This window comes from Gossypium arboreum, chromosome 11 (genome assembly GCF_025698485.1).
Source record: "Gossypium arboreum isolate Shixiya-1 chromosome 11, ASM2569848v2, whole genome shotgun sequence".
Classification (NCBI taxonomy): Eukaryota; Viridiplantae; Streptophyta; class Magnoliopsida; order Malvales; family Malvaceae; genus Gossypium; species Gossypium arboreum.
Window position 1 is genome coordinate 119376454 of NC_069080.1, and position 10924 is coordinate 119387377.

The window sequence follows — 10924 nt, forward strand, 5'->3', positions numbered from 1 at the left end:
AAATAAGTTTTTTATTTTTATATTTACCCATACAACTTATAGTTTCTTAGGATATTATTATTAATTTTATGTACTTTTTGTTGTTATATAGTTTTAATGCTTAACTATGATTAATATTTTATGACAAATCTTCATTCTATTATTAATATATTATTACTTATTTAATTAAACTTAAATAAAAAATATTTAGAATGGCTACGTTGGTATAGTATAAGTGTGATGTTTTTGTTTTCTCAACCTTTCAATTTTAGTCTTCAATATATAATTTTATGTTTAAATTATATAGATAATTGATTTATCATATTTTTATAAAAAAAATTTACCATACAGGATGGTTATCGGGTTTTGAGGTCGCGGTTTCATTTTCCCAAGTATGATCTGGACGACCGGATCATGGCATACTTACAGATGACGGGATTTGGGGACGTTGCATTGATCTGGAGGTTTGACCTGAGAGTGAACTTAATATTCGCCTTGGTTGGGCGATGGTGTACAGAGACCTACACCTTCATTATGCCGTGCAGTGAGTGCACTATCACATTAGAAGACGTCGCTATGCAACTTGGGTTACGAGTTGACGGTGCTGTGGTCACTGGTCGAAGCAATGTGTTGGAACCTTCAGTACTAAGCCACAGATTGCTTGGACGGTCCCCTAATAATGGGGAAAGGAATTTCACATGCTTGACATTGGCATGGTTGAAAGCTAATTTTAAGGAGTTATCAAGCACTGCCACTGAGTACGAGGTGATGTGTGCTGCGCGAGCCTATATTATGCAGTTGATTGGGGGGTACTTATGCCAAACAACACGTCTAATAGGGTCCACTTAAAGTACTTGCCTCTATTGGAGGATTTTTCTCATGCTGGTAGTTACAGTTGGGGATCGGCAGTGTTGGCCGCATTGTACTATGAGCTTTGCCGAGCAACAAAACATGGTGCTAGTAACATGGCTGGTTGTTTGGTTCTGCTACAATCTTGGGCTTTATACAGGATGCCATTTCTAGCAGCTGTTAGGCACCAACCATATTCGTGGCCACTTATAAAAAGGTAAAAACAAAATTATACTTAACATTTAACGATTCATAACTGTGGGTTTAACATAACGTGTTTGTTTTGATTTCAGATGGGCCACGTCTCCAGGAATTGGTGCGAGCCAAACATTAATCATTTACCGCCAAATGATAGAAGCGTATGCCGGAGAGAAAGTAATATATATTTATATGGTTTAAGTAACGTTGATTTAACTTATCCACTTGTAGTATGTGATGTGACTTGACTCATTATGTTATATTGTGTAGTTCTTGTGGATGCCGTATTCTGCACTGAACATTGCAACCATTATTCCTCAGTGGGTTCATGCTAAAGCCCATATGTGGTGCATTAACATGCCGGTGCTCAACTTTTCAACCGTTGAGTGGTACAATGGTGATCGAGTTATGCGATAATTTGGGTGTAGACAATTTATGCCGGTCGAGCCAGAACAATTTAATGAAGTCCACGGTAAGACCATGAGGGGGAAACATACAACAGATTGGAGCGTGGAACATCAATATTTTGTAGCACTATGGAATGTCCGGTACGACATGCGACCTGAGATGCACTCGTGCATGTTTGAATTTAGTCCCTCGACTGAATATATGCAGTGGTACATGAGTCGATGGCATGTTTATTTATATGGTGGACAACTTATGATAGTACCAGGTCATGGCTACAGACATGGAAATCAACCTATGGGGCAGCTAAAGGATCAACATATGGTGGAGCCCAACTCGGAGGACCAACCTTTGAACACATCGGATCAATGGGTTGACGTTTTTTGTGATGAGTCGCAGATCAGCTCATATCACTCAGAAATTGTCAGTTCAAGTTCATATCACCCGAACATAGGCGGTTCAAGTTCATATCACCCAGACATAGGCGGTTCGAGTTCATTTCACCCAGAGCAACCACCGATATCATTTGATATGTTTGGTGATAACATGTACTCCACCCTGCCTCAGGCCACGTTTGATCCAGCTACCGGTCTTCTTGATGTGTACGGTACACCCCAACGTCCACCCCGTCAACGAAGGCCCATGAATCGCTATACCCCGAACGACGATACCACTCCGGGTTCTTTTCAATTTTAAGTTATGTAAATTTCAAGTGTTATGTAATATTTCCTCTATTCGTTTAGGACTCCACAACTTATATATTAGTCTTTTTTTATATGATTGCATGATTGTGTGAAAATTTCATGAAGAAATTCTATGCATAAAGTGCTTAATTCGAAATTAGGGACTAAATTGAATAAGTTGTAAAAAGTATCATACAGTAGCAGTGACATGAGTTTGAAAAATCACTAAAAATAGTAGAAACAGAATTAAATGGTGAATAAAATATGAAATTTAAGATTGTTGAGCCTATTTTCATATGGAAGAATCATAATAGGTAAATGAGTTGTATTTTATAAGATATTTGAGTTTTGGTGGAATTGGGTCAGAGCGATTTTTGAATCCCCTGTTCTGAATTTATAAATTCACTAAAAATTGTAAAAAAATAATTACGAGTCATAATTTATATGTATAGATTTCTTATTGAGTCTAATTTTAAGAAAAACAAACGGCATAGTCATCTGAATTCTGTATAGAGAGAAAAGTGATTTGTAGTGAATAGAGGTCAAAGTAGTTGAACACTGAAATAGGGGAAACTTTAACTAATAAACTGTACTAATTGGCTTCACCAAAAATTCTGGAAAAAAAATTAGTAAATAGATATATGAGTCTAGTTTTAGGAAAAATTTACAAATTTAAATTTTGAGTTTCGTAACTCGAGATATGATTTTTTTAGCGACTGTGATGCAGATGAGTAGTTTATTACGAAAGGTGAAATAAATTGTTTGAAATTGTTTAAGTGATAAATTAAGTCTGTTAACGCCTCAAGCTCGACTCCGGCGACAGTCTCGGGTAAGGGGGTGTTACATGCAACTATTAATTTTAAGTAAAAACTTAACCCTAAATAATACAAACTTTATTTCTTAGAGATCATAAAATGCAAACATCAGGTACAACATTTAATTTTTTTCAGACTGTGAAGATTGACCAGTGTAGACGTTTCTATGGGGACATTTGCTCCGACTGTGGCCAACTATTCTACATATGGTGTAACGTTTTGGATCGACTTGTTCTCTTATATCCATGTCGTTCTGGATCCTCGTTGTTGTCGGTCTACCTTTGATTCTCCTACGTAGTGACCGATCTGGCAACATCTCGAACGCAGGCGGTTGCACTTCCCATGTTGATACATCCCTTAATACGGGGAACTCGTTACCCCAAATACGCAACGTACGTTCAAGTGTGTACACATCGTCGATATATTGTTCAGTATTCAAACTGTAGGTAGCACACGCTGCAACCACATGCGCACACGGATAACGTAGTGTTTGGAACATCTCGCACTCACATTGCCTGTTTCGGAGATCAACTCTGTAGAGCCGTGGCGGGATCCCCGACCGGCGATCGATATACTCTGTCACTCGAAAAGTTTCCAAATTTCGGGAATATAGTTCTGTATTCATCAACCTAGCCCTTTCAGCATTCTCTTTCATGGCATCCCTAATTTTTTCGACGTACACATGTCCTACCTCTAACTGTTTTGCTTGTTTCAACCCCATTTTTGGCATTAAGGTTGCTAGCCTATAAAATGTGGCTGGAAAAACTGCTGAAATTGGCAAGTGACGCGTACTCCTCAAGACAGAGTTTATGGCCTCAACGAGGTTAGTTGTCATTTGACCATACCGGTACCCTTCGTCAAAACATTGAGCCCACTGCCACGGCTCCATGCTACCTAACCATTGTCTGAGAGGGGGATTGGACCCCGCCATATCAGTCTCTAACCTCGCCAACTTATGTCTGAAACGATGTGCTTCCAGCTCGTATCCTACGTATGTATTCAATTTTAAGTTATGTTACAATTCCATTTAGGAAATGGACTCAAAATAATTACAAATACGAATTTAAAAACGATATTTTTACCCATGTTCACAGTTCGTTTGCGCCAATCTTTGTTCTTATACTGATTGTGGAAGTTGACAGCGATGTGACAAATACAATAAACGAACCTCCATGGAACCTCAGATTGTCGAATTGTAGCAACAAGACCCTTCGATCTGTCGGAGATAATGCAAATGTTGTCTTCCCTGACAACATGTCTCCGTAAGTTCTGAATGAAATATGCCCACGATTCAGAGTTCTTAGACTCTATGATGGCAAAAGCGATTGGTAGTACATTTCCGTTACCGTCTTGTGCAACTGCAATCAGAAGTATCTGCGTGTATTTTCCATAAAGCCATGTTCCATCAACTTGCACTAGCTGTTTGCAGTGGGGGAAGGCTCTAACACATGGATCGAAAGTCCAAACAGTCGATGAAAAACTCTTCTCCCCAGTTCCAATCGTCCATTAGGGCCTCTATAAGGCAACGTTTGCAAGTCCACGATAGTTCTTGGGATGTACTCCACCATCGCTAAAATCCAACCCTGAAGTTCATTGTATGACTCATCCCAGTCGCCGTACAATTGTTGCATAGCCATTTGTTTCACCAACCACGCTTTCCTATATGAAACTCTGCACTGAAATCGAGCTTGCATGTCTGCAATAAATGTTGACACAGGAATGATTGGATTATCTTTCACTAGTGGATGATTGGATTATCTTTCACTAGTGGCATGATGCAGTTGCAAATACTTTTGGTATCCAATTTCCGGTGGTCTTGAGACATACGTGCAACACTACATGTATGACACCCTTTTAATTTTCGTATTTGCCACTGTTGAGTCCTCTGTATAAATGTAGCTCGAACTCGCCAACCACACCCTTCGCCGGCTCTCCAATATTCTTTAACATATAATGTCGGTGTAGATTTGACAACCTTGTAATCAATCGACAACTTCATACTGTATTGTTTGATGGCAAACACACTGTCTGCCTTGTTCTCGAACTGTTGCCCAATGAATAACTCCTCAAACTGTGAATTTATCGCCAATCTATGAGCAGGTACTATATCAGCTTACTCAGGAAACTCGGGTGCATGCGCTGCATCTGGATCTACGTTCAACATGTCGCCCCCAGATTCATTTCGTAAAATAATGCCATGACTTAGGTTACTGAATGAAGGGCCATAAACATCTTCAACCTCTTCTGGTCCTTCATCATCGATATCGTCCGGAACCTCATCAACATCAGGGTCACTAAAATCTTCAACGTCTTGATCAGAATCTTCATCATTATTGGTCATTTCTCTGACATTTGCCTCTGTGCTTATTATCACCTCTAGATGTATTTGTAAACGGGGACTGGAGGTAGGGTTGTTATACGAACTCCCACCATAATTAGAATTTTTGGGCATCTGTGATGTCCCTTCATATTCTAATTGGTCTGTCCATCCAACATTAAGATCAAAGTCAAATTCGTGATGTTGACTTACTGGACTAACATTCACAACAGGCTCTAAGTCTTCTAACTCGGCAAATAATTCAATTGGTTGTGGGTTCTCACTCCTAGTCGGCCACCATATTTCCATCATAGTGCCTAAGTCTTCATCATCTAATAGCTGCATCTCACAAAATTTGAACGGATCTGAAGAGACTGGAAACTTTTAAAATAATTTGGACATCGCTCTTCCACAATGGATAGCTATTTTCGCACTGATCTTCCTTTTCATTTCTGCTAGCTCCACATTTTTTTTGAATCGCAAACCTACTCTTTGCCGACCTTGAAATACACAACCAACATCACCTTCTATAATTTCACCATAAAAAATAACATACACCAAAAACACCTCATTATTCATCTTGAATAGATTTTTTTAACTCTCCTACTTAATACAATAATTTCACCATTCTATATATGGTAGAGAACCAATAGGTGGAGCCATAAATAAAGGCTCCACCAAAATAAAATATTAAATATTAAATTATTATATTAAAAAATATAAAAGTACACTATAAAGTGATTGAGCCATTCTAAATGGCTCCACCAAATAAAATATTAATTCTTACAATTTTAAATTTAATTTAAAAACGTTTGAATATCTTTAAAATTAATTTTAAATTTAATAATTTATAAAATTATATTTTAAATTTAAAAATAAAATAAAATATAAATTTAAAATATTATAAAACAAATAATAAATTTGAAATGTCATATCTTTAAAAATAATATATTTTAAATGATTTCAAAATCATAATTTAAAATAATTTAAAAATCATAATTAAAAAATTATAAAACAAACTAAAATATACATTTAAAATATTATAAAACTAATAATAAATTTGAAAGGTCATATCTTTAAAATATTTAAATGTTTTATATTATTAAAAATATTTTAATATTTAAAAATAATATTTAAATTTTAAACAATGATTTAAAAATAATATTTAAAATTTAGAAAAACAATTTCAAATATATATATTTAAAATTTAAAAATATATATTATAAAACATTTCAAATATACATTTCAAGTTTTTAAAATTAATAATAAAAAGTAAAATAAAATAAAAATAAATAAATAAATATAGATGAAGAAAAAAATAAAAAATGTCAGAGAAATGACAAAAGTTTAAAAAAGTAAATTTTTTAAAAAATATATATTTAATTTTAAAAAAGAATATTCAAAATTTAAAAATAATTTAAAATAATATTTAAAATTTTAAAAATATATATTATAAAATTTCAAATATACATTTTAAATTTTTAAAATTAATAACAAAAGATAAATAAATAAATAAACCCCTTATATAAGATTGATTTTCTTTATTTAATATTTAATTTTATAAAATAACACAAAAATTTAATTCATTATCAAAATAATTGATTTTTAATTAAACACGAAAGTGACCTGAAATTTATAGTAAAAGTTGGTGGAGCTAAATAAAAAATTGGGCCATTTTGATAATTAATTAAATTTTTGAGTTATTTTATTAAAAAGCTTAATATATTTAAAAATAATTTAAAATCATAATTTAAAATATTATAAAAAATTAAATAATATTTAAATAATTATAAAACTAATAAAAATTTGAAAGTTTAAAATATTTAAATATTAAAAATAATATTTAAAATTTAAAAAGTAATTTCAAAATATATATTTAAAATAAAAATATATATTAATAAAATATTTTAAATATATATTTAAAAATTTTAAAATTAATAATAAATAAATAAATAAATAAATAAAATAAATAAAGACAAAAAAACAAAAAAAAGTAAAAAAGTAAAAAAGTAAAAAAAAAAAAGGTACTGACATGGGCAGACTGGTGGCGCCATTTAATTTGGATCCACTAGAAAAATGGGTAATTTTTTTTAAGTCCTCCTATGTTTTAAAAAAAATCAGTATTTCCCTGGTATTTATACAGGTGGGGCCATTCTATATGGCTCCACCAAAAAATTAATTTTTTATGCTCCCTGCTGACGTGGCAAGTTGGTGGCGCCATTTAATTTGGCTCCACCAATTTTTACGGTAGATTTCAGGTTATTTTGGTGTTTAATTAAAAAAGTGGGTCGTTTTGGTACATAATTAAAATTAAAAGGTTATTTTGATAAAAAGGACATGATATATGTTTTAATTAGATACAACGCAGTTGTTGAAACACCCGAAGCAAACAAGCTAGAGAAATGTCAGATTTGCTATTATGAGATATGACACCTAAGAAAGAGTCTGGCAGAGAATAGCGAATAAGAGGAATAATGTTAATAAGAATACTGAAACTGTGATTTAAGGTTTAACGCTGTTCAATCCATTTATACTTAAATTTTGTGTAGCATAAAATAATTAATAAGGTTGAGTAATATTTTGCTCGTGTCTTTTTGATATGTGTATTCAGGTATTTATGCATGTTATTATAGGTACTATTACAGCCCATGATAGGCCCTCACTATTTTGTCTTGACTCCACTGCCTCCAGAATGACATTCTTTGTCCCTAGTACTGACATTCTCTGCGAACTCTAGGTCTGTTAGGCACGTGTCCACGGAGTAGGTGATCCTTTCTGCTCATGGGACAGACATTCTGGGCGAGCTCCGTACTTACTGGACACGTGTCTGAGTGGCCTACGGAGCACGTGACCATTTCTGCTAGTTCCTTGGGTATATGTGAAGTGAGACTGCGACCTTCCCTAAGTTCTCGCGAGCTGGGTCTGTAACCTTATCTTGCGAGTTGGTTTCGCGAGTTGTACTAGTAATCCTACCCTGTGAGTTCGCGTAAGGTTCTCGCGAGCTGGATCCCTAGCCTCACCTTGTAAGTTGGTTCCCCTTATCGTCTTTTCGTGGTTGGGTCATGGGTCAGAGGCTTAGATCTATTCTAGGATTCGGGTCTCAAGTTATTGACATATAAATCTACTCCCTCCCTAAGTGGGCCTAAGGGGTGTTATAAAGTGACACTTCTTAGGTCCATCACATCAAGATTAAATGCAGCTTGCTAGGTACGCTGAGAGCTGTGATGCATAATGATAGCTCTATCACGTGTGCGAGGGGTTCTCATGTATGCGTATCTGATTATTGAAAATTGAACCGTTTCCATCTGTTTGCATCTAGGCCGTTGATTTCTTTCGGTGATACTAATAGTCTAAAAGGCAGGAAGGGAACTTCTTCCTTAAAAGGATATATTTCTGAACCCTAAATCCTTCATTCTTAGCGTTTTTACAAAAAAAAAAAAACAAAGGTAATTTTTAGAAACCTTGCTTTTTTCCTTTTAAAATTTCTATTTTCTTCTTTTATCGACAATATGGTTAGGATGAGAAGAACTGACAATCGCATCGTCCCAGTTTTTCGATTGTCTCCGGTTCTGGTAAAAGGTCAGATCCTGTTGATGTTATTGCCACTTTTGCTGGAACTTCGAGTCCTTGTAATTCTCCACAGATGAGCTCGCCATTTATTTCTCCTGTTCGGTCGCTAATCACCATCGATGAAGATACCCCTCCACTGTCCCTTGAGGCTCTCATTCTATGCTTTTTACTGAGGAAGTACTAGTTGGAGTTAATGGGAGTTCATATCTGTGGTGTGGGGACTTAAGCTCACAAACACCCTCAACATTGAGTCTTTCCTCGTTTATGAATTCTTATTATCCGAGGCCAACATGGCTGGATTGAGGTATGAAGAAGGCTGCCAGAAGAAGCTCACAGAGATTAAGACGGAGTTGGCGAGAGTTTGCGAGAAGATGATAAAGGAAAACGAGATTATCAATAAACAAAATGAAGATCTCACGGAGTGTATGGCAATTGTGGAAGCTAAAGCTGAGGGGTTAGAATATGAGTTGATCACTGAGAAGGAAAGTAAGGAAGCTTTGTAGGCTGAGCTGGATGAGGCTATAGAAGAGCACGCATTAGAAAATGATAAGATTACCGGGAGTGCCATGATCAAGTGGATAGTACGATCAAGAAACAACTTCGGGTCCTAGAGGATTTTAAGAAAAAAACAGCTGAGAATGTTGTAAACTCTATTTTGAAGTTGTAGATGAACATATTGCTCCATGCCCGGCTCGCTGCTGGTCCTTTCGACATTCGCAAAGTGGATCTTGATGCTCTCGCGGGGGTGGATATGAGCGAGCTAGGTTTTGATGTGTTATGCCCATCGGGTGCTGTATGGGATTCATTTGTGTTGACTTGGAATAACTCTTTGGATTTTTACATAAAGAAGGAGCCAATTGTGAATGAGGATGTGGCCCCTACTACTGCGAACAACAATATTGCCCCTTCTGATGATGTAGACAAAGTCGCGAATGTCGTGGATAGGGATAATATGCCTTAGTTTGTTCATTACTCTACACTCTGTTATTTTCAATGAAATGAGAATATGTTTTATTTTGTAGTAATTGTTTTTGTGCCTTTACGAGTTTAATCACGTTTGTCGCACAACTATACCATTATTCATAAAGACTTTGAGAATCTTCGAAGGTTGGTAGTTGCGAACTGTTCGAGGTGTAGGAAAATTTTGAAAGATAACACAACTAGGGATGTTAATCCGCAAGCTATTTCATACTTTAGAAAATTTTGAAAGATAACACAATTGGGGATTTTAATCTACGATCTATTTCATACTTAAGAAAAATTTGAAAGATAACACAACTGGGGATTTTAATCTGTGAGTTATTTCATACTTAATAAAATTTTGAAAGATAACACAACTGGGGCTTTTCAACTTTCACTAACTATGTCGGCTCGCCACCAAACCTTTTGACGCGAAATGAGATGACAACCCAAGCACCTCATTCCGGTTACTCAACTTGGTCACATTTTCGAAATTCACTTTGTAACAGCCCATTTTTCAGTGAAATCGGAACGGTGGTTTTGGGGCCACAAATCCGAGTTAAAAATAAAATTTATTTTTTATTTTATTATATGGTCCGTATTGTGAAAAATTTAATGTAAAAATTTTATCGATTAAGTGTTTAATTACGAGAAGGACTAAATTGCATAAAATGCGAAAGTTGAATTCTAGTGGCTATAGTGATTAAATAACTATGGAATTCAAATTAGAGGTCCTTATATGGTAATTAGACCATTAAAGAAAAGTATGTAGATTTTTGGTGACTCATCCATGGAAAAATTAGAAAAGAGTAGGGGCTAATTGGAAATTGAAATAATAAATTAATTAAAAAGATGATAAAAAGAAAATATCATCTTATTTTGTCATCTTCAACCCCAAAATTATATGGAAACCCTAGGAGAGAGAGAAGAAACTTTCAAGACTTAATTGGGTAAGTTTTATTGTCCTGTTTTTAGTAATTTTGATATTTTTGAAACCGAGATGGCTTAAACTATTTATTTGGGGGATTAATTTGAAAAGTTATCAAAGTATGGAAAATGGGTCATGGATGTATATTCTGAAAATTAGAAATTTATGGTAGAAGATGAAAGATTTTTGATAGATAAACATCTTCTACAAAGTGATTTTT

The 10924-nt window shown here is 34.8% G+C and overlaps 2 protein-coding genes across 2 annotated transcripts; one reads left to right on the plus strand and one right to left on the minus strand.

Moving 5' to 3' along the window:
• Nucleotides 1-408: 408 nt before the first annotated feature.
• On the plus strand, nt 409-1443 carry LOC108478112 (serine/threonine-protein phosphatase 7 long form homolog). The gene is made up of 4 exons (XM_017780535.1): nt 409-749; nt 869-1045; nt 1122-1203; nt 1297-1443. Exons 1-4 carry the CDS (start codon nt 409-411, stop codon nt 1441-1443), a joined length of 747 nt encoding a protein of 248 aa, XP_017636024.1.
• A 1607-nt stretch (nt 1444-3050) lies between these two features.
• On the minus strand, nt 3051-5591 carry LOC108478111 (uncharacterized). Its single transcript, XM_017780534.1, has 5 exons — nt 5085-5591; nt 4721-5000; nt 4411-4625; nt 4012-4303; nt 3051-3916 (listed from the first exon to the last, which is right to left on the minus strand). Exons 1-5 carry the CDS (start codon nt 5589-5591, stop codon nt 3051-3053), a joined length of 2160 nt encoding a protein of 719 aa, XP_017636023.1.
• Nucleotides 5592-10924: the final 5333 nt, after the last annotated feature.

Bases quoted from the DNA above. Each gene is read 5' to 3' on its own strand.
- LOC108478112 (XM_017780535.1), top strand. From the start codon at position 409: ATGACGGGATTTGGGGACGTTGCATTGATCTGGAGGTTTGACCTGAGA. The intron at 750-868 runs GTGTGCTGCGCG...TCATGCTGGTAG, and splicing joins GCCACTGAGTACGAGGTGAT to TTACAGTTGGGGATCGGCAG. The intron at 1,046-1,121 runs GTAAAAACAAAA...TTTTGATTTCAG, and splicing joins TCGTGGCCACTTATAAAAAG to ATGGGCCACGTCTCCAGGAA.
- LOC108478111 (XM_017780534.1), bottom strand. From the start codon at position 5,591: ATGCAGCTATTAGATGATGAAGACTTAGGCACTATGATGGAAATATGG. The intron at 5,001-5,084 runs GTAGATCCAGAT...ATAAATTCACAG, and splicing joins CTGGGGGCGACATGTTGAAC to TTTGAGGAGTTATTCATTGG. The intron at 3,917-4,011 runs GTAAAAATATCG...ATACATACGTAG, and splicing joins CAAACGAACTGTGAACATGG to GATACGAGCTGGAAGCACAT.